The sequence below is a fragment of the Molothrus aeneus genome, chromosome 16 (genome assembly GCF_037042795.1).
Source record: "Molothrus aeneus isolate 106 chromosome 16, BPBGC_Maene_1.0, whole genome shotgun sequence".
In the NCBI taxonomy this organism is placed as follows: Eukaryota; Metazoa; Chordata; class Aves; order Passeriformes; family Icteridae; genus Molothrus; species Molothrus aeneus.
Window position 1 is genome coordinate 15,575,800 of NC_089661.1, and position 22,676 is coordinate 15,598,475.

The window sequence follows — 22,676 nt, forward strand, 5'->3', positions numbered from 1 at the left end:
CGGGCATGGGAGCGGGCACAGGGCTCAGGGATGGGGGCGCCTTTCCCATCCCCTGTCCAACAGGAAACAGAGCGAGGGCTGACCTGGAGCCTCACCCGAGGAGGAGGAGGAGGAGGAGGAAGCAGAAGGCACGAGGCCAGCACTACAGCACCCTGGCCCTGCCTGACCTCCACAGACAGGGTGGGCACATGCCTGCCCCGTGAATCCCAGTGGGATTTGCTGGGAGAGGGAAACCGCAGCTGGGCACTGCTCCTTGGTGCCATGGCAGTGCACAGAGGCAGCTCTGTCCTGTGGGATGGCAGGACACTGCAGGAGCAGCCATGGAAATGGTTTTGCCTGCTCTGGTGGGGTTGTTGGTAGCAGTGAGTTGGGTCTCTCCTGTCTGGGCCCTGCTGTGCCCCAGCTCTGAGCCAGCCCTGGGGCAGTGCCAGGTCCTGGGCTGGGGCTGGGGCTGAGCTCCTCTGCCCGGTGCTGAAGCAGAGGCTCGTGCAAACTGGGACAGCTCTGCTGGAATGAGCAGATGTAATTTGGCCAATTAAATGAGATTGTGCTCATTTTGCCTGTGGGGAACCTGGACTTCTCCCTGGTGGGTGCCCAGCCCAGGGCAGAGGCTTGAGGGACCCACATCCTCCCCTGTCCCAGAGGGTGAACTATTTATTAGCAAAATGTCACTCTTTTCTAGCTGCTGCTTGATCACAGATCAGCTGTGAATTGCACCAACGTGTTACTTGTTTTAAATTGTCACCAGATGCTCTGCGTGAGCATCTGCCAGCTTCGGGTGCCTTGTGGTCTGTCTCCTGCACCAGCTCTTGTTTTGAGTTCTGCCTTTGGCTGGGGGAAACAGAGACGTCCTGGTCGCGGTAGATTTGGGGTTTGGAGCCTCTTCTCCTCTGTCTCCAGCCAGGATTTTGTGTTCCCTGGGTGCAGCTGCCCGAGGGAGTCCTGTGGGATCCCCTTGCCAGCCCCGGCTGCGTGCCGGGTGCCGCCCCTCGGAGCAGCTTCTCTGGCTCCCCTGGCACCAGTTTGGCGCAGCTGCTGCCCAGGCAGCCGAGGTGAGGTGCGCTGGCACCTGGGGGCTGTGCTCACACCCCCGGGGCTGCGCTGCTCGCACCGGCCCCGCTCCCTCTCACACCCGCGGTACCGGCGCTAACGAGGCGGCGCCGCCGAACCTGCCGGGATGGTTTTGTGTGCACGGGCTGCAGCTGCAGGAGTTGCTATAGAAACACTCGGGGGTGCCAGCTCCTCCAGAAGCCCCGAAAGGTGCGGGCGGAGGGCAGGGGAAGGTGAGCAGGTGCCGGGCTCTGCCTGCCGTGAGGCACAAGGAGGAGATGCAGCGTCTGCCGGGGTTACGGAGCTGCCCCCGGCCCAGGTGGGAGTGGTGCCTCCTCCTCCCTGCTGGGATCCTGCTGCGCACTCCCTGTGCATCCTCTGAGTGTCCCGGGGGTCCCTGCAGGGCCACAAAGGCCGTTTGGCTGCTCCCAGCAGGCAGAGGGGAGGTGACCCGAAACAGAGCGAGCTCCAGGGCTGTCCCCTTGCCTGCAGCATCACCGGGCCTGTCCCTGCAGCAGCGTCACCTCCCAAGGGCCACCAGGCTCCTGCCTGGCCGTGCAGGGAGCTGGGATGTGGGAACATTCACGGCTGGAGCCCAGGAGAGCAGAGTCTGGGGCAGGAGATGGGGGCGGCGTTTTGGGGTCCCAGAAGAAGCAGGGCTGGAGGAAGGTTCCAACATCACCATCGCTCCAGCTGAGCTCTGCAGGGGATGGGGGAAGACATGAAGGTGGTGTCCCCGGCCCCCTCGGTGTCCCCGGCCCCCTCGGTGTCCCCATCCCCCTCGGTGTCCCCATCCCCCTCGGTGTCCCCATCCCCCTCGGTGTCCCCAGCCCCCTCGGTGCCCCCAGCCCCATCATTCCCAGCTCTGTGAGGACTGAGGCCAGGCTCACACGGGGAGTTCAGCTCTTTCCCTTCCAGGGACGCCCGGACCCGCAGCTCTGTGCCTCACCTGCCCGGGCCCCGCTCCTCACTCCCCTCCCTTGCCTCATCTCCCAGGATTTTCATCCCCAAGAAGCACCGGCAGCGCTTTGACGAGGTGGTGTCGCAGAGCCTCATCAGCAAGCTGTGCCGCTCCCGGAGCGAGCACGGCAACCGCCTGCGCCGCAGCCGCAGCGAGGACCAGCAGGAGCGGCTGCTCGTGTCCACCCGCGCCAGCTCCGTGCCCCGCAGCCACGAGGAGCTCAGCAAGAGCCTCCGCAAAACCACCTCGCTCGTCAGCAGCAACGTGGCCTCGGGGGCTGCCCGCAGGTACCGCCCTGCTGGCTGCGCGCGGATGGAGGGGTGTGCAGCTTTCCCGGGGTCGGGCTGAACGGAGATCTCTCCCTCTGGAAGGCTGGGCAGCTTTGTGCCCCTTGTCCCAGCTCCGTGTCCCCTCAGCTCGGCAGGGATGGCTGGATGAGCTGTGGCAGGAGCTGCGGTGGCACTTGCTGGCTTAGAGGGGATGTTTGCTCCTCGCTGAGTGGGATGCAGGCTGTGCCAGCAGGATTGGGGTACCCAGCTGTGCCAGGATTCCTGGCTGTGCCAGCAGGGTTCAGGGCACAGAGCAGGCTGAAAGGAGGATGGAGCCAGGTTGGGGTTGGTCTCTTTTCCCAGGTAACAAGTGACAGGATGAGAGGAAATGGCCTCAAGTTGCAGCAGGGGAGGTTTGGTTTGGGTGTCAGGGCGAACTCCTTCGCACGGGGGTTGCCAGGCATTGCCACAGGGCAGTGCTGGAGTCCCCGCTCTGGAAGTGCTGAGGAAATGGTGAATGTGGCACTCGAGGACATGGGGCCGTGGTGAGCACGGGGTGGTGCTGGCTTGCAGGTGGCTTCCACAACCTGGAAGGTCCTTTCCAACCCGAGGGCTCCCCTGCCCTGCCCAGCAGGTGTCTGGGTGCCGGGCTGTGGGAGGAAGGCAGCACAATCCCCAGCACAGGGATTAACCCACTTCCCTCCGTGCCCAGATGGCCAGACTGCAGCACCCCGAGGGCAGGGAGCTCCCTGCACACCCTGCACGCCCTGCCAGCAGCAGAGCAGGGGCACCCGGGCTCCTGCCCACCCTCCTGCCAGGCTGATCTTCCCTGTGACTGCTCAAAATGCGCTCCCAGCCCCGTGTCCCTCCCTGCCCGCACAGGATCCCACTGGTGGGAAGTGATCCCAGCAATGCTGCCTCCCCCCAGCTCCCTGCAGGAACAGCTCCCAGCTCCAATCTCAGCCTCCCAGCAGGGAGGTTTCCTAATGCTCCTTCCAAAACTTCCTAGAGGAATTTAATTCCTCTCTCATCAGCCTGGGAGACCTTTGCTCCCTGAAGCACATTGTCTCTCTAATTCTCTGTGATAAAGAATCACAGACTGGTTTGGGTTGGAAGAGCCCTTAAAGATCATCCAATTCCTCCTCCCTGCCATGGGGGGTTGGAACCAGATGATTTTTAGCTTTTACACATAGATTTATTCTTTAAATCTATATATTTATCCCATATTGCACATTTTAAAACACGCTTTGGTATCAAAGGGGACCTCGTGGGGACATTGGGAGCACTGGGGACTTGAGCACTCAGGAGAACCTGGGCTAACAGGGCTGTGGAGGGGCTGGGGCAGGAAACAGCTGGATCTTGTACTCTGACATCGTGTTTGCCTTTTTCACCCCCAGAACCGTGCGAGTTTATAAAGGCAACAGGAGCTTTGGCTTCACCCTCCGCGGCCATGCCCCGGTGTGGATCGAGTCTGTCCTGCCAGGTAGGAGCACCAGCTACGGGGCATCACTTACTGATTTCTGCTCTGAACTTGAAATGTGAAGCGCTGTTTGCTGGAAAAGAGCGAAGGGGACTTTCCCAAGGCCTGGTGATGGAGTTTTTCCTGTGGAATAATGAGCACCTTTGGTACAATTTAGTTTGGCTTTATCCACTCCTGTGGTGGTGCTTGAGGGTCCCCAGGATGAGGGAAGAGATGAGAATCTTGACTCCATGTTTCAGAAGGCTGATTTATTATTTTATGATAAATATTATATTAAAAGAAAATGATATATTAAAACTATAGTAAAGAAAGAGAAAGGAGACATCAGAAAGCTAGAAAAGAATGAATAATAAAATCTTGTGACTGACCAGAGAGTCTGACACAGCTGGTGTGATTGGCCATTAATTAAAAACAATTCACATGCTGGGTAAACAATTCTCCAAATCCCATTCCAAAGCAGCAAAACATGGAGAAGCTGAGGCTTCCCAGCTTCTCAGGAGAAAAGATCCTGGCAAAGGGGTTTTTCAGAAAACATGTCAGTGACACACTCCTTGTTGGGAGAAGTGGGAAATGTGTTCAGTGACCATCCTGAAATGCCACCAGTGCTGCACCCAGCTGGGTGAAGGGTCCCTGGTGCAGGGGTCCCTGCCTGGGGTGTCCCTGGCCGCCCATCCCAGGCAGGGGAGCAGCAGCTGAAGCCCCTTTGTGCCCTCAGGGAGCCCTGCGGAGAAGGCTGCCCTCAAAGCTGGAGACAGGATCCTGTTCCTCAACGGCCTGGACATGAGGTAGGAGCTGTGCAGGGCACCCAGGGCTGGGCACCCAGGGCTGTGCTCACCCTTGGGCAAGGGGAGCTGCTGGCCCTGGTCCCTGTGTGCTGCTGGGCACGGGGGTTGCCCTGAGGGGACAGCTGGGGACAGCTCCTGTACAACACCTGGCTCTCACGGGAGCATTTTCTCCAGCCCTGCTCCTGCTCTGAGCTCTCTGTGCAGGACAGTTTCTATAGCCTGGGTTCTGACTGCAGCCTGCCCCAGCCCCCAGTTCCAGGCACTCTGAGTTAATCTGTAGGTGTTGAACACCTGAGGTTGTGCTTTGGAGAGCAGCAGAGCCCCATCCAGCCCAGGAATCGCTCCCACAAGGGCATCATGAGTTAAAGCCAGGTGGGAATCCCATTTGTACCCAGGAGTTAATTCTGTCTGTTGTTTGTGCACCAAAGCCATGGGACCAGAGGGACTTGTGCCCCTCGCCAGTGCTGTGTCCTTGGGTGTGTCTTTCTGCATAAAAACCAAGAGCAAGGGTTAGAGGAGGCTGCAGGACAAGAGAGGGTGATGAATATTTAAAGGTTAAAGCGATGCTGCTTCTGTCAGGGCTCAGGTTCTCATGTTTCAGCTGATCCAGCGAACTCTTGGCTGATGCAGCACTGCCAGAAAAAGGAGACCGAGCTGAGGATTGTCCTCTGAGCCCTGCTTTTGGCAGGCATTGTCCCAGCCTGGCCCATACCCTTCTCCAAGGGCATCCCGAGATTTTTTCATTACAAAATTACACTTCATGTTCACCTTGCCTTTTCTTCTCATGCAGAATTAGGGCAGGCGAGGACAGACCTGCAGCGCTGTGTTATTTAAAGGAAAAATCATTTTCTGGGTCTGGGTGCAGCGTAACTCTGCCTTGGCACTCCTCAGGGTGGGCACAGGCATTGCCATGGTTATTCCTTGGTGCCCACCTGTGGGGCAGGGCCCAGGCTCCCCTTCGGGGCAGCACAGGTGGAGAGAACCCAGGGAATTACAGTGGGGCCCGAAGCCCTCAGGCTCTGAGCAGCACCAGGAGGCTTTCCCAAGACAGAGGAAGGCAGCTGCCAGCTGTGTGTGCTCCCTGCTGCCCTGGAGCAGCTCTGACCAGGCTCCCTGTGCTGCAGGAACTGCTCCCATGACAAGGTGGTGTCGATGCTGCAGGGCAGCGGGGCCATGCCCACCTTGGTGGTGGAAGAGGGCATCATCAGCTTCTCCAACGGTGAGAGTGCAGAGGAGGGGTCTGCAGAGCAGCCAGCCCACCCAGCTGCCCACCCCTGGGGCAGGAGGGAATGGCTGGGCACCTCCATGGGCTGGGCAGGTTTAACACTGCTGGGCACCCCTGGGCAGGTTTAACACTGCTGGGCACCCCCACGGGCTGGGCACCCCCATGGGCTGGGCAGGTTTAACGCTGCTGGGCACCCCTGGGCAGGTTTAACACTGCTGGGCACCCCCATGGGCTGGGCACCCCCACGGGCTGGGCAGGTTTAACGCTGCTGGGCACCCCCATGGGCTGGGCACCCCCACGGGCTGGGCAGGTTTAACACTGCTGGGCACCCCTGGGCGGGTTTAACACTGCTGGGCAGGTTTAACACTGCTGGGCACCCCTGGGCAGGTTTAACACTGCTGGGCACCCCTGGGCAGGTTTAACACTGCTGGGCAGGTTTAATGCTGCTGGGCACCCCTGGGCAGGTTTAACACTGCTGGGCACCCCCGTGGGCTGGGCAGGTTTAACACTGCTGGGCACCCCCATGGGCTGGGCAGGTTTAACGCTGCTGGGCACCCCTGGGCAGGTTTAACGCTGCTGGGCACCCCCATGGGCTGGGCAGGTTTAGCACTGCTGGGCACCCCTGGGCTCGTTTAACACTGCTGGGCACCCCCGTGGGCTGGGCAGGTTTAACACTGCTGGGCACCTCCATGGGCTGGGCACCTCCATGGGCTGGGCAGGTTTAGCACTGCTGGGCAGGTTTAACACTGCTGGGCACCCCTGGGCAGGTTTAACACTGCTGGGCACCCCCACGGGCTGGGCACCCCCATGGGCTGGGCAGGTTTAACGCTGCTGGGCACCCCCATGGGCTGGGCAGGTTTAACACTGCTGGGCACCCCCATGGGCTGGGCAGGTTTAACGCTGCTGGGCACCCCTGGGCTGGTTTAACACTGCTGGGCACCCCCGTGGGCTGGGCAGGTCTAGCACACGGCCTGGGGATGCTCCTCTCCCCGGGGCACGTGGCCCTTGCACGGTGGGATCAGGCTGGGTCCCAGGCTTGGCTGCTCTCCATGTTGCTGTGTGGCTGTCCCTGGTGTGTCCCCAGTGTCCTTCCTGTGCAGTGTGTGCTGTCCTTGTCTGCAGTAACCCAACCCTGTGGGCTGAGCTGTGCAGGATTGTGATCCCAACGCAGGGATCAGTGCCTGGGGCAGGGCAGGATCCCCCCCTCCCTGGGCACAGCGTGGGCCCCAAGCCCTGAGGAGGCTGGAGGGTCCCTGTGCTGCTCCCAAATGCCCGGAGCTGGGAGCCAGGCCTGGCTCTTCCCTTTGGAGCAGCACTGGGCTCCCCTCAGCCCCACCTGAGGAGCCCTGGGATGCCCCAGCTGGTTTGCAGGTGCACTCAGCCCAACCCCAGCAGCTCCCTGCAGCACAGAGCCGCAGCACCTGGGATGGTTTGGGTGGCAAGGAACCTTAAAGGTGTTCTCATTTCACCCCTCAGCCTTGGGCAGGGGTACCTTCCACCAGACCAGGCTGTTCCAAAGCCCATCCAGCCTGACCTACTCCAAAGCACGCAGCCAGTGGCCCTCAAACTGCTCCACTGCCCTCAAGAGAAGCCAAGGAAAGATGGAATGTTTATTTTGCAGACTCTGACTCTGCTGAGTCCCCGAGCAGCTCCTCGGCCCTCACCTCCCTGCAGTGGGTGGCAGAGATTCTCCCCTCTAGCATCAAGATCCAGGGGAGGACGTTCACGCAGCAGCTGGAGCACCTGCTGACCCCCCCCGAGCGTTTCACCGTCTGCAAGGCCCTGGAGGGCTTCTTCCACCACCGGTAACTCCTGCCAGCTGGGACCCCTCCCCTGGCACGGGGGCACTGCCAGCGTGGCTGCCAGGCAGGGCACACCTGGCCTGGGCAGTGCCAGGGTGGCTCAGACAGGGCACACCTGGGCAGTGCCAGCGTGGCTGCCAGGCAGGGCACACCTGGCCTGGGCAGTGCCAGGGTCACTGTCAGAGAGGGCACACCTGGGCAGTGCCAGGGTCACGGTCAGACAGGGCACACCTGGCCTGGGCAGTGCCAGGGTGGCTCAGACAGGGCACACCTGGGCAGTGCCAGGGTCACGGTCAGACAGGGCACACCTGGGCAGTGCCAGGGTGGCTCAGAAAGGGCACACCTGGCCTGGGCAGTGCCAGGGTCACTGTCAGACAGGGCACACCTGGGCAGTGCCAGGGTGGCTCAGACAGGGCACACGTGGGCAGTGCCAGGGTGGCTCAGACAGGGCACACCTGGCACAGGAGCTCTGCTGTCCCTGTGCTCTGCAGCTTCCCCAGCCAGGTGTTCCCTGTGCACCAGCTCATCCCAGCCCAGCTGTCCTGCCTGGGGACAGGGCAGATCCTTCAGTTTTGTTCCCTTTAGGTTAAGCTGGTCACCTCTTCTCCCCCAGTGCAGCTGCCTTGCAGCCTGGCTGTCCCTGGCAGCTGTGGATCCTGTTCCACCTCTGTCAGTAAATCACATTTACTCTGTCAGTAAATCCCTCCACGTTTCCATCCCTGTCTCCCTGCTCTTCCCAGAATCCTGGCTGCAGCACAGGAATGGTGTGGCTGGCAGAGCCCTGGCCCTGCCATGGAGCACATCCCCCTGTCCTGTGCAGGGATCCAGCCACATCCCCTGGCACTCTCCAGATCCCACCAGTGACCTCTTTTCCTGCCCTGGCTTGGTCTCCCAAGTGCTTTATCAGAGGCTGTCACAGAATCATGGAGTGCTTTGGGTTGGAAGGGACCTTAAAGAGCACCCAGTGCCACCCCTGCCATGGCAGGGACACCTCCCACTGTCCCAGTCCCACCTTCCACTGTCCCAGGCTGCTCCAAGCCCCGTCCAGCCTGGCCTGGGGCACTGCCAGGGACCCAGGGGCAGCCCCAGCTGCTCTGGGCACCTGTGCCAGGAGAATTTCATCCTGCTGCAGGCTGTTCTATCCTCATGGGATAGGGTGCTCAGCTGTTCCCAACAGCCCTTTTCCCCAATCTAAACACCTAAATCAGATGGAGCCTTTGGCCCTAGGAGCTGCCAGCCCAGCCACCCTCCTGTTTTTCAGGAACACTGACACTGTCACTGCCCAGCTCTCTCCTGTTTGTCAGGAACACTGACACTGTCACTGCCTTCTCCCTCTGGTTTTCAGGACCATTGACACCCTCACTGCCCAGCTCTCTCCTGTTTTGCAGGACCATTGACGCTGTCACTTCCTTCTCCCCCTGGTTTTCAGGAACATTGACACCCTCACTGCCCTGCTCTCTCCTGTTTGTCAGGAACACTGACACCCTCACTGCCTGCTCTCTCCTGTTTGTCAGGAACACTGACACCCTCACTGCCCTGCTCTCTCCTGTTTTACAGGGACATTGACACCCTCACTGCCCAGCCCCCTCCTGTTTTGCAGGACCATTGACACTCTCATTGTGGATGTGTACCCGGTGCTGGACACCCCAGCCAAGCAAGTCCTCTGGCAGTTTATCTACCAGCTGCTGAGCTACGAGGAGCAGGAGCACTGCCAGCAAAAGCTTGACAGGTTTCTGGGGTGCAAGGCCTTGGCAGGTGAGAGGCAGGTCCCAGGATGGACACGCCGTGTCCTGACGGGTGCTGGGAGCTCAGTCCCTTGTGCTGGCGCAGTTTTGGAATGGAACTGCATGGAGAGGAGAGACAGGGGGTGACTGACTCTGGGGGCTTGTGGAAGCTGCTCAGGTGAGGTGAGGAAGTCCAGAACAGCCGGTGGAAGGGCAGCATTCAGATCACAGAGGTGAAATAAGGGTGACACGGTGTCCCTTGGGATGCCACAGAAACGTCCCTGCTTGGAAGAGGTGGTGCTGCTCTCCCAAGAAGACACAGAGGCAGTTGGTGATCCCCCTTGTCCCTGGTGCCCCTCACCATCACCCTCACCCGGTTCTGTGGCAGCACAACGCCACCAGAGGACCGGGGAGAGCAGGTTTGAAGTGAAATGTCCTAATCTGTGCATTTGCACTCTTAATTGCTTCCAGTTTTGCTATTCTCAGCTGCTCGCACAGATGTGTTAATTTTAGACTCAGCAAAGGTAAAATAAGTGTTGTTTTGGAGGAACACAGTGACTTTGGCAGGAAACAGAACAGCTCCAAGTCCTGGTGCAAATCCTCCCTGTTGTGCATGGGATCCTGTGCTCTGTGCACCCTGGATTTGCTCTCAGGCACCTCTGCTCTGTGTGGGCTGTGGATTCCCAGGAATTCATGCCCTGTGATTAGTGTGCAGTTCACAGCTGCATTCCAGCAATGCAGAGCAGCAATCCCCAGCCAGGGGAGGAGGGAGGCACAGGAGCAGATCTCCCTGTCCCAGGCTGCTGTTCCCAGCCCCAGGCTGGTCCCTGGCTCCTCTCAGTGTCTCAGGTGAACGGGGCAGTCTCTGGGCATGAGCAGTGTTGTCTGTTCTGTGTCTGTGCCTGGCAGCACCATGGCCAGAGATCTCTGGGTTTGGGCTGGTCCTTCCTCTGGGCCCCAAACTGGGAGATCTCCCATGTCCCAGTGCTGGGTCCCTCAGGGATGGGTGCTCCATCCTGTGAGCCTCCCTGAGCTGCACATGGACAGTGCATGGGCCATGTGCTCCCTCCAGGCACCATTGCAGGCCTGGCCCCTCTTCCTCCTCCTCCCTTGGGGGCAGGAAGGGTTTACTGGGACCAGCCCAGCTCAGGGCTGCAGTTCCACGTGGGCCATGCGCTGGTGGATGCCAATCCTGCTGGAAAAAGGCACTGGATGTCCCATCCCTGAGCACCCATCCCTGCCCTGTGCTGGCAGGAGCACCTGGAACCTGCTCAGCTCCAGGGATGGAGGCAGCAGCTCCCTGGGAATGGCAGCTGCTGTGAGTGCCCTGGGGGGCTCCGGGGGTACCCCTGCAGGGTGAGGAGGAGCAGTGGGAGCTGTGGCTCTGCCTGTGCCTCACAGAGGTGTTTCCTGTGCAGCCGAGGCAGAGGCTGAGGATCGGTACCGCAGCTCCATCCGAGGAGCCTCCCTGTGCCGGGGCAGCCTCAGGAGCCCCCGCCCCGAGGAGGGGGCAGCAGGTGGGTGAGTGGGGCTGGATCCCCTGCCCTAAGGAGGGATAGGGTGGGTGAGTGGGGCTGGATCCCCTGCTCTGAGGAGGGATAGGGTGGGTGAGTGGGGCTGGATTCCCTGCCCTAAGGAGGGATAGGGTGGGTGAGTGGGGCTGGATTCCCTGCTCTGAGCAGGGATAGGGTGGGTGAGTGGGGATGGATCCCCTGCCCTGAGGAGGGATAAGGTGGGTGAGTGGGGCTGGATCCCCTGCCCTGAGGAGGGATAGGGTGGGTGAGTGGGGATGGATCCCCTGCTCTGATGAGGGATAGGGTGGGTGAGTGGGGTTGGATCCCCTGCTCTGAGCAGGGATAGGGTGGGTGAGTGGGGATGGATCCCCTGCTCTGAGGAGGGATAGGGTGGGTGAGTGGGGCTGGATTCCCTGCCCTGGGGAGGGATAGGGTGGGTGAGTGGGGCTGGATTCCCTGCCCTGGGGAGGGATAGGGTGGGTGAGTGGGGCTGGATCCCCTGCTCTGAGGAGGGATAAGGTGGGTGATTAGGGATGGATCCCCTGCCCTGAGGGGGGATAGGGTGGGTGAGTGGGGATGGATCCCCTGCTCTAAGGGGGGATAGGGTGGGTGAGTGGGGATGGATCCCCTGCTCTAAGGGGGGATAGGGTGGGTGAGTGGGGCTGGATCCCCTGCCCTGAGGAGGGGGGATAGGGTGGGTGAGTGGGGCTGGATCCCCTGCCCTAAGGAGGGGGCAGCAGGTGGGTGACTGGGGCTGGGACATGGGGCTGTCCCTGCTGTGTCCTGCTCTGCCCCAGGACAAATTCCTGACCTATTCCTAAGCATGAACAATGGGAAAAGATGGAGGCAAAGGTGGAGGGAGGTCAGAGGGCCAGCAGTGAGGTATTGGTTGGAAATCTATGTTTTGAGAAACAGAATCACAGAATTATAGAATGACAGAATCATTGGGGTTGGAAAAGCCCTCCAAGATCATCAAATCCAACCTGTGACTGATCCCCACCTTGTCACCCAGCCCAGAGCACTCAGTGCCACATCCAGGGGTGCCTTGGACACCTCCAGGGACAGCAATTCCATAATGAAAGAACCAATCCGATAAAGGGACCACTTGATCATAAGGCTGAATGTTATTTCCAACCCCTTCCATTACTCAGATGTGAACTGCTCCTGCTGGTCTGGGCCCTCCCCCCTTTCTGGGGGTAAAATTTCTGGCTTCCCTCTGAACATTCTGAGAGTCCATCCAGTTAACAGGGAAAACCACACTTGTGACATCCATGTGAGGAAGAAGAACATGGTTCAGGGCCATTTTGAGACTCCCTGGAGCTCTGCTCCTGAGCACGACCTCCCCCTGACCTCCCTGAGGGCCTCCTGGCCATGTGGTGTCCCTCAGCTGTCAGGGGGCTCTGAGACACTCCCCAGGGGAAGAAGATCCTCTGCCCTGGCTCCAAGGAGCTCTTCTGGAGGGGATTAGAGCCTGGAGAGCAGCCAACAGCTGTGTGTGCTGCAGGGCAGCTGTGTCTGGGCAGATGTTGGCCAGCTGTGGGGAGCAGCCCTGTCCTCAGCTGCCCCGAGGGAGGAGCAGAGCAGCGTGGAGCTGTCTGCTGCCCCCAAAGCCGCCCTGCACTGCTCCCTCGGGACCCCCAGGGCCGGGAGCTGGGGCAGGGAGGTCACTCTGGGTCCCAGCAGGACACGGGGGCCCCGTGTGGGTCAGGGCTGTGGGGCTGGGGCACAGGCAGAGCAGTGACTGGTTTGTCTCTCCCTCCCGCAGGCAGTGACACCGTGGAGGTCCCCGTTCGCCTGATCCCTGGAGAGAGACAGGCTGGAGATGGCACATCCCTGCCGGAGACACCCAACCCCAAAATGGTGCGGTTGATGGGGCAGGGGACACCTCTGTGGGCTCTGCCCACCTGTGGGGTGGTGTGTGCACAGGAAGGCAGCCTGGTTCCTTTGCTGTGAGCACAGGGCCGCAGGAAAAAGGAATGGGGTGTGTGTGGGTGAATACCTGCAGGGCTGGGGGCGCCCCTCCTCAGAGCCCCTCTCTGAGGTCACCTCCCTGGGCAATCAGTCACCTTTAACGAGGCTGATGTCTGCCAGTGTCTCCCTGCAGCCTCATCAGTGGGAGGCTCTTGGGGGGGCTCAGACAGGGCTGGGGTGAAGCCCCCCCTTTATGGAGTAAGAGATGGGTACTGGTGGGCCAGACACTCCCAGAAAGATTTGGGTTGGAAGAACCTCAGAGCCCACCCAGAGCCACCCCTGCCATGCCAGTGCCACCCCTGCCATGCCAGTGCCACCCCTGCCATGGCAGGGACACCTCCCACTGTCCCAGGTGCTCCCAGCCCTGTCCAGCCTGGCCTGGGCCCTGCCAGGGATCCATGGCAGCCACAAGTCTGGGCAGCCGGGTCTGTGGGGACTGTCCTGTCCCCAGGTCTCTGGGGCTCCTCAGGCCCTGGCCATGGCAGCAGCTCCGTGTCCTCCCCCAGATGTCAGCTGTGTATGCAGAGCTGGAGAACCGCCTGATCGGGGGCTTTGCCGGCAAGGTGGGCAACGCTGCCCTGCACAGGATGTCCCCCCCGGGCCCCGAGCTGCCACACGCTGCAGGTACCTCTGGGCACCTCGGGGGACAGCGGGTGGTGCTGGCCAGGCGGGTGGGGCACGAGGCAGTGTCCCCTTGGTGCCATTTCACAAGGCAGCAGTGATGGTTCCTCGGGTGAGGGAACCCGCAGGGCTGGCCCTGCAGTGCGGGATTTTCAGGCGCTCCGAGTGGGACGAGATGAGAATTTGGCTCGAAGTTTCAGAAGGCTGGTTTATTATTTTATGATGTATATTATATTAAAACTATGCTAAAAGAATAGAAAAAAGGATTTAATCAGAAAGCTAGCGAGGAAAAGAATAGGAATGGAATCATAACAAAAGTTTGTGTTCGACTGAGAGTCTGAGCCAGCTGGGCTGTGATTGGCCATTAATTGAAAACAACCACATGAGACCAATCCCAGATGCACCTATTGCATTCCACAGCAGCAGATAACCATTGGTTCCATTTCTTCCTGAGGCCTCTCAGCTTCTCAGGAGAAAAACTCCTAATGAAAGGATTTTCCATAAAACATGTCAGTGACACTGCAGAGCACACTCCACTCTGGCACAATAGTAGTAGCTGGAATCTTCCTACTCATCCAAACTCACCCCCTGTTCAGCAACAACCAAACTGCCCTAACCCTATGCCTATGCTGGGGGCCCTATCCACAGTATTTGCAGCCACATGTGCTCTTACCCAAAATGACATTAAAAAAAAATCATTTCCTTCTCCACTTCAAGCCAACTAGGACTAGTAATAGTTACAATCAGACTAAACCTCCCCGAACTAGCCTTCCTTCACATCTCAACCCACGCATTCTTCAAAGCCATGCTCTTCCTATGCTCAGGCTCCATCATTCACAGTCTAAATGGTGAACAAGATATCCAAAAAATAGGAGGACTCCAAAAAATACTACCCACAACCACTGCATGCCTCACCCTCAGCAATGTGGCTCTAATAGAACAGCTCTGGCTGCCGGAGGGCAGCGCTGTGGGGATGGTTCATCCCACGGGATCACAGCCTGGCAAGCTCCCCTCTTTCCTCTCCTTGGGCCTCCCGTGCCTGGGCTTGCAGGACACGCACCCACGCAGCTCCCCGGGCTCTGTCCCGCAGGTGGCCGCAAGCCGGGGCTGGCGTGGCCGAGCGAGCTGGCGAGCCAGCCCTGCTACTACCGGCTGCACAGCAGCGTGGCCTCGCCCTGCAGCACCGAGTCCAACCCCTACGTGAGCCTGGACAGCAGCCCGGCCCCGTCGCCCAAGCGCCGGCCGTGCTCGCCGCTGTCGCGACGGAAGAAGCTGTTCACGTTCTCGAGGCCCCCGCGCAGCCGCGACACCGACCGCTTCCTGGACGCCCTCAGCGAGCAGCTGGGACACCGCGTCACCATCGTGGATGAGTTCCTCACCCCTGAGAACGACTACGAGGAGGTGAGCGCGCCACAGGCTCCCCAGAGCAGCAGCCGCGGTGTCCTGGGCACGGAGATGCCCGTGTGAGGGCTCAGGGGACACGTCCTGGGCTCTGCAGGTGGCAGGAAGGGCAGGACACAGCGGGGTGGTGGGGAGGGAGGGATGGATGGATGGATGGATGGATGGATGGATGGATGGATGGATGGATGGATGGATGGATGGATGATGGATGGATGATGGATGGATGAGGAGGATGGAGGATGTGGGTGGAGGACAAGGAGGATGGAGGATGAGGAGGATGGAAGATGTGGATGGAGATGGGTGAAGGATGAGGAGGATGGAGGATGTGGATGGAGGATGAGGAGGATGGTGGGTGAAGGATGAGGAGGATGGAGGATGGTGGGTGGAAGACAAGGAGGATGAAGGATGTGGATGGAGTACGAGGAGCATGGAGGATGAGGAGGATATAGGATGAGGAGGATGGTGGGTGGAGGATGAGGATGATGGAGGATGTGGATGGAGGACAAGGAGGATGGAAGATGTGGATGGAGGATGAGGAGGATGGTGGGTGGAGGATGAGGAGGATGGAGGATGTGGATAGAGGACGAGGAGCATGGAGGATGTGAATGGAGGATGAGGAGGATGGAGAAGGGTGGGTGGAGGACAAGGTGCCACCTTCAGCCCCTGCTCTGTGCGCCCCCAGATGAGTTTCCAGGATGACCAGGGCAGCTACGTCACCAACGATGTCAGCAGCAGCGAGTACATCAGCAGCAGCGACGAGGGCAGCTCCCTGACCTACTCCACGCTCTCGGACCACATCCCCCCCCCTCCGCTCAGCCCCCCGCCCCCGCCGCCCCCCCTGCAGTTCCACGAGCCCCAGAGCGGCCCCGCCAAGGCCGAGGCCCCCAAGGGCAGCGCGGCCGCCGGGCCCAAGTCCCTGGGGAGCCACCTGCACCCCGCGCCCCCGCCGCCCCCGCCGCCGCCGCCGCCGCCCGTGCCCTGCGCCCCCGCCCTGCACCGCGGGCTGCTGCACCGCCGCAGCGACTCCAACCACATGAGCGTCAAGAGGCTGCGCTGGGAGCAGGTGGAGAACTCGGAGGGCACCATCTGGGGACAGGTATGGCACTGAAAGGGGAGGCACGGGGGTCCCAGCCGTGCCCCGCGGAGCAGTGACCTGTGCTGAGGCTCTGCAGGGCTCCCGTGCATCCTTCAGCTGTTTGGAAAACAACTGCTGGGCTGGGAGAGGCCCTGGGAAGGCCCTGAGCTGCTGATTTTGTCTGCAGCATCCTGGGGAGCGCTCCCCTGCCCTCAGGGGCTGCTTCCAGATGTGTCCTGCAGCTGTGGGGGGGTTTCAGTGGGAAAGGATGAGGATGGATGGAGCAGTGATGGGAGAGCCCAGAGAGGGCAGGACAGTGGAGGGGACGGCAGAGGTGAGGGGTGAGACAACACAGGACAATCCTTTGGCATGGTGGCCGTGAAGTCGTGCAGAACTCTGGGGTGGATCCCGTCCCTTGCCAGGGTGTAGCTCCCAGCCTCTGGTCCCACCCGGTGTTCAGGACATGCCATATTCCCTGTGCAGCCAGAGGGGAGCTGTGGGATCACCTTCCAGTCCCACAGGCACTGAGAGCCTGCAGGTCCCTGTCCCCAGCACTCCAGGGAGGAATATCCTTCTTCACAGTGATTTTTCTGCGTGCAGAAAAATCCCCGAAGCTCCTGGAATTCCCATTTTATCCTTCAGTGAGGGGATCAGGTGCAAGGAGCAATGAAGACAGAGGTGCTCTGTAGGATTTCAGCTGTGCAGAGCTGAGTGAATCTGCAGGGCAGTGGCTGAGCCTCCATCACAGGAGGTGCCACCAGCCTGCCCTGGGGACAGGAGCTGAGTGCGGGGACAGGGACAGGGAAGGTGCCAGCACAGGTGGCACTGAGGGGCTGTCCCTGTGCCAGCACAGCTCCTGACTCCTCCTCCCCACAGCTCGGGGAAGACTCTGATTACGACAAGCTCAGTGATATGGTCAAATACCTCGACCTGGAGCTGCACTTTGGCACTCAGAAGCCCACGAGTAAGTACTGAGCCCCAGAACAGGTCCTGGGACCAGCAGAGACTGGTGCCAGCTGGGAGGGACTGGGAGGAGCTGGGGCTCAATGGGCAGCGAGGCAATGCCTGCCTGTGACATCACCCGTGCCATGAATTTGTTCATCCTCAGGATTTCGTGGCTGGGGGCACAGTGGATCATTAAGGTGGACATGGTTTCGTTATCTCCCTTAATTATCCCTGCTGCCCCGATCTATTTCCTCTCCACATTTCATTGGGCACTGAAACCCAGCCTGAGGCTTTCACCAATTGCAGCTCCAGTGCTTGAGAGCTCTGGAAATGCTGAAAAAGCCATGAAAACATTCCTGTGTCCAGAGAAATCACCAGCAGCAGCACTTCACTCTTTCTGCAGATAATCAGTGGGTGTCCCCCAGGAGCTGTGGTGATGGCTCTGGAGCTCTGTGCTGTGCAGCTCCCATCACTCACAGCCCACGGGATCCCCACCCAGAGGAGGCTTTGGGTGCCACAGGCCCAGGCTGGGGTGTGGAGTGTGGGGATCCCGTGGGAGGCATTCCAGTGGAGCCAGTGGGATGTCTGAGCTGTCCTGCAAGGGCCAGGCTGCCCAGCTGGGATGCAATGGGGCTCATCTCAGGGGATGCTGTTTGTAGGGTGTTTCCGAGCAGCCTGGGATTTTCTGTGTGTTTCACCTCTCCTTTTACCTTTTTCAGCTCCAGCTGAGCCCTCCATTGGGGAGATCTTTGAATTGCAGAATTCAAGGATTCCTGGAGCCATTGCTGTGTGCAAAGCATCCGTCCTCCTCTCTCTCATTCATGGTTTCACTGTTTGCAGGACAGTTTTCTTCCCACTGGAGCCACCTGAGCCTGTCCTTACCCACGATTAAATCTTTCAGTTTCTCTTCCAGAGCCAACTCTCATGCCTGAAAACTTTAAAAAGAAAGACGTGGTTGAAATTTTGTCCCACAAAAAGGCCTACAACACATGTAAGTGAAGGTACCCCCAAAAGGGGCCCACAGGTGGGATGTAGAGAGCTGGAAAGGTAAAGGGAAGGACCATGAGCTCAATCCCATGGGCACGGCTCAGCTGGGATGGACTGGGGCTCTTCCTGCAGCCCAGAGCTGCCCCAGACTGTGCTCAGCCTGGGCAAGGGAAGGAGGGAACTTTCTGGGCAAGGAGGGAACTTTCTGGGGAAGGATGGAGATGGGATGTGCCTGGTGGTCCTGGGGACCCCTACAGGGAAGCAGTGGAGGGGCAGTGCTGCCTCTCCAGGATGTGTCTCAGGGTGGGAGGGCTCGGTGGGACCCTGCCAGGGCTCCCCCCTGGCTCTGGGGGCTGTGGGAGCAGGGCTGGTCCCAGGGCTGGTCCCAGGGCTGTGGGTGAGGTGCACGCTGTGCCCTGGGGGGCTGCGGGACCAGAGCCACCCCTGGGTCCCCACGCAGCCCCTGCAGAGTCCCAGGGAGGGGACAGAGAGCCCTCCCTGAGCCAGGGCTGTGCCTGCCTGGGCACCTGCACGGCTCTCACTCCCGGGGGAGGTTGGTGTCCCACTCCTGCCCCTGTCCTGCCGGGCAGTGTGTCCCTGTCCTGTCCCCTGTCCCTGCTGGGCAGTGTATCCCTCTGTCCCTGCTGGGCTGTGTGTCCCTGCCGGGCAGTGTGTCCCTGCTCCTGTCCCCTGTCCCTGCTGGGCAGTGTGTCCCTCTGTCCCTGCTGGGCAGTGTGTCCCTCTGTCCTGCCGGGCAGTGTGTCCCTCTGTCCCTGCTGGGCAGTGTGTCCCTCTGTCCTGCCGGGCAGTGTGTCCCTCTGTCCCTGCTGAGCAGTGTGTCCCTCTGTCCCTGCTGAGCAGTGTGTCCCTCTGTCCCTGCTGGGCAGTGTGTCCCTGTCCTGCCGGGCAGTGTGTCCCTGTCCTGTCCCCCTGTCCCTGCTGGGCAGTGTGTCTCTCTGTCCTGCCGGGCTGTGTGTCCCTATTCCTGCCTGGCACTGTGTGCCCAGCCCTGCCACACCCCGGTGTCCCCTCCTGCCCCCCAGTGACGGTGCCGTGCCTCCCCCCGCAGCCATCCTGATCGCCCACCTGAAGCTGTCGCACGTGGAGCTGCGGCAGATCCTGATGACGATGGAGACGGATCGCCTGGAGCCGTCCCACATCAAGCAGCTGCTGCTCTACGCCCCGGACGGGGAGGAGGTGCAGCGCTTCCAGAGCTACAAGGAGAGCCCCGGCAAGCTCAGCGAGCCTGACCAGTTCGTGCTGCAGGTACCAGGCTCTGGGTGAAGCTGTGTGTGCCTGTCCCTGCCAGCAGCACACTGACACTGGCTGTGTGTGTGTGCCTGTGTGTGCCAGCAGCACACTGACACTGGGTGTGTGTGCCTGTGTGTGCCTGTGTGTGTCTGTCCCTGCCAGCAGCACACTGACACTGACACTGGGTGTGTGTGTGTGTGTGTGCCAGCAGCACACTGACACTGACACTGGGTGTGTGTGCCTGTCCCTGCCAGCAGCACACTGACACTGGCTGTGTGTGTGTGCCTGTGTGTGCCAGCAGCACACTGACACTGGCTGTGTGTGCCTGTGTGTGCCAGCAGCACACTGACACTGGCTGTGTATGCCTGTGTGTGCCAGCAGCACACTGACACTGACACTGGCTGTGTATGCCTGTGTGTGCCAGCAGCACACTGACACTGGCTGTGTATGCCTGTGTGTGCCAGCAGCACACTGACACTGGCTGTGTGTGCCTGTGTGTGCCAGCAGCACACTGACACTGCCTGTGTGCCTGTGTATGCCTGTGTGTGCCAGCAGCACACTGACACTGCCTGTGTGCCTGTGTGTGCCAGCAGCACACTGACACTGGCTGTGTGTGCCTGTGTGTGCCTGTGTGTGCCAGCAGCACACTGACACTGGCTGTGTGTGCCTGTGTGTGCCAGCAGCACACTGACACTGCCTGTGTGTGCCTGTGTGTGCCAGCAGCACACTGACACTGGCTGTGTGTGCCTGTGTGTGCCAGCAACACACTGACACTGCCTGTGTGCCTGTGTGTGCCTGTGTGTGCCAGCAGCACACTGACACTGACACTGGCTGTGTGTGCCTGTGTGTGCCAGCAGCACACTGACACTGCCTGTGTGCCTGTGTGTGCCAGCAGCACACTGACACTGGGTGTGTGTGTGTGCCTGTGTGTGCCAGCAGCACACTGACACTGGGTGTGTGTGTGTGCCTGTGTGTGCCAGCAGCACACTGACACTGGGTGTGTGTGTGTGCCTGTGTGTGCCAGCAGCACACTGACACTGGCTGTGTGTGCCTGTGTGTGCCTGTGTGTGCCAGCAGCACACTGACACTGGCTGTGTGTGCCTGTGTGTGCCTGTGTGTGCCAGCAGCACACTGACACTGACACTGGCTGTGTGTGCCTGTGTGTGCCTGTGTGTGCCAGCAGCACACTGACACTGACACTGGCTGTGTGTGCCTGTGTGTGCCTGTGTGTGCCTGTGTGTGCCAGCAGCACACTGACACTGACACTGGGTGTGTGTGTGTGCCTGTGTGTGCCAGCAGCACACTGACACTGGCTGTGTGTGCCTGTGTGTGCCTGTGTGTGCCAGCAGCACACTGACACTGCCTGTGTGCCTGTGTGTGCCTGTGTGTGCCTGTCCCTGCCAGGAGGACACTGACACTGGGGCTCAGTTGATGCCTGAGGTGTCTGGCAGCTCCCAGGGGCTGGTTCAGAGCTGCAGAGCCACCACCCTGGTTGCTCCCTGGTGACAGTGACTTTGCCCAGCTCTGAATTATTTTTCATTGACAAAGTCACCCGTGGGTGTTGGTGTGGAAGTGCCCATCCCGTGGCAGCACTGTGTGCTGCCCAGCCACTCCCAGTGCCACCTGTAGGTCCTGTTCTATGCCCAGGGCAGCAGAGGTCCTGTGCAGGGGGGCTGTGGCACTGCAGAAGGTGGCCCTGCCCTGCAGAAGGTGGCCCTGCACTGCAGAAGGTGGCCCTGCCCTCTTTGCCCAGATGCTGTCGGTGCCCGAGTACAAGATCCGCCTGCGCAGTCTGCACTTCAAGACCACGCTGCAGGAGAAGACCGAGGAGATCAAAGCCAGCTACGAGTGCATCTGCAAGGCCTCCCTGGAGCTGAAGAGCAGCAAGAAGCTGGCAAAGATCCTGGAGGTCAGAGCGGTCCCTTCTCCCTGTGCCAGCCACCACTGGTCCCTGTGCCCCCCACACTGCCCTGCCCCCTGAGGAGGCGTTTTTGGGGTCCTGGGATGGACTGTGCCTGGCAGAGAGAGAACAAATTCCACTGCAGGTCCTCCGTGACCCTCCTCAGATGAGCTGTCCCAAATTGCCGTTAATTCATTTGGGTTTACTTTAAAAAACAAACAAACAAACAAACAAAAAACCAGGTGGGACAAATGAGGTCACTGCGTGCTCAGAGGTATTTGCAGATGGGTGATGAAACTCCTCAGTAGCTCCTGGCCAGTGAGCCCCCACCAGCTCCTTAAATCCATGGGGACAGTGTTGGTCTGCACATTAATGGGGGGGAACAGAAATTCAGAGTCGTGGGAGATGGGAGGACAGTGTTGGTCTGTACATCAATGGGTGAGGAACAGAAATTCAGAGTGATGGGAGATGGGAGGACAGTGTTGGTCTGTACATCAATGGGTGAGGATCAGAAATTCAGAGTCCTGGGAGATGGGAGGACAGTGTTGGTCTGCACATTAATGGGTGAGGATCAGAAATTCAGAGTGATGGGAGATGGGAGGACAGTGTTGGTTTGCACATTAATGGGTGAGGAACAGAAATTCAGAGTGATGGGAGATGGGAGGACAGTGTTGGTTTGCACATTAATGGGTGAGGAACAGAAATTCAGAGTGATGGGAGATGGGAGGACAGTGTTGGTCTGTACATCAATGTGTGAGGATCAGAAATTCAGAGTCCTGGGAGATGGGAGGACAGTGTTGGTCTGCACATTAATGGGTGAGGAACAGAAATTCAGAGTCCTGGGAGACGGGAGGACCCAGGGGCAGGAGGTGAGCAGCCCCTCATGCCCTGCTCTCCTCTTTGCAGTTTGTGCTGGCCATGGGGAACTACCTGAACAATGGGCAGCCCAAGACCAGCAAAACAACAGGCTTTAAAATCAACTTCCTCACCGAGGTGAGGAGAGCAGCTCGCTCCTGGGGCCGGGAGCTCCTTGTGCCACAAAGCTGCTGCCACAGGGACCCTGGGTGCCAGGGAGGGTGCAGGGGGCTGGATTGACCCACAGGGGGGACTTCAGAGAGGCTCTGCCGAGAGTCTGGTGGGAATCCTGCTCACCTCGGGCTGGCCAGGGCCCCGGTGTGGGTGGGAGAGTGCTCACCCCACAGGGGCTGCAGTGGGACAGGGGACAGCCCTGCCCTGCAGGAGGGGCATCTCCACAGCCCTAATCTGTGAGCACTGAATGCGTGTGAACATTAAATGTGCAGTTTAACCCTTAACCCCGGGCACGTGGAGCAGCCCACCCCAGTGTGTGTGAGCCCTGCTCCCTCTGCAGGGGGATCCTCACTTGTTCTGCTCTGCTGCAGCTGAACACGACCAAGACTGTGGATGGGAAATCCACCTTCCTGCACATCCTTGCCAAATCCCTCAGCCAACACTTCCCAGAGCTCCTGGGCTTTGCCAAGGACCTTCCCACGGTGCCACTCGCTGCCAAAGGTAAAGGACAGGGGAGCTGCAAGCCCCGGGTGTCCCCGGGTGTCCCTGCACTGCCTCTGGGCTGGGTGTGAGCCTGGGCTCAGCCAGGAGCCCCTGCACAGCCTGGCAGGGGCAGGATGGGAGCCTGAGCAAGTGAGGAAAGGTCCTGAGCAGGAGGAGGAGAGCCTTGGGAAGGGCCAGCTCAG

The 22,676-nt window shown here is 60.0% G+C and overlaps 1 protein-coding gene across 1 annotated transcript in view; it reads left to right on the forward strand.

The window, feature by feature from the left end:
• The window catches only part of GRID2IP (Grid2 interacting protein), a 29,933-nt gene that overhangs the window by 1,257 nt on the left and 6,000 nt on the right, over nt 1-22,676 (forward strand). The window contains exons 2-18 of the mRNA XM_066560700.1: nt 2,047-2,298; nt 3,678-3,763; nt 4,476-4,545; nt 5,670-5,764; nt 7,392-7,575; nt 9,173-9,327; nt 10,715-10,813; nt 12,576-12,670; nt 13,288-13,405; nt 14,493-14,803; nt 15,486-15,899; nt 16,755-16,842; nt 17,737-17,814; nt 18,880-19,076; nt 20,815-20,970; nt 21,868-21,954; nt 22,362-22,491. Coding sequence (XP_066416797.1) covers nt 2,047-2,298; nt 3,678-3,763; nt 4,476-4,545; nt 5,670-5,764; nt 7,392-7,575; nt 9,173-9,327; nt 10,715-10,813; nt 12,576-12,670; nt 13,288-13,405; nt 14,493-14,803; nt 15,486-15,899; nt 16,755-16,842; nt 17,737-17,814; nt 18,880-19,076; nt 20,815-20,970; nt 21,868-21,954; nt 22,362-22,491 — 2,615 coding nt within the window. The remainder of the gene's footprint in view (nt 1-2,046; nt 2,299-3,677; nt 3,764-4,475; nt 4,546-5,669; nt 5,765-7,391; nt 7,576-9,172; nt 9,328-10,714; nt 10,814-12,575; nt 12,671-13,287; nt 13,406-14,492; nt 14,804-15,485; nt 15,900-16,754; nt 16,843-17,736; nt 17,815-18,879; nt 19,077-20,814; nt 20,971-21,867; nt 21,955-22,361; nt 22,492-22,676) is intronic.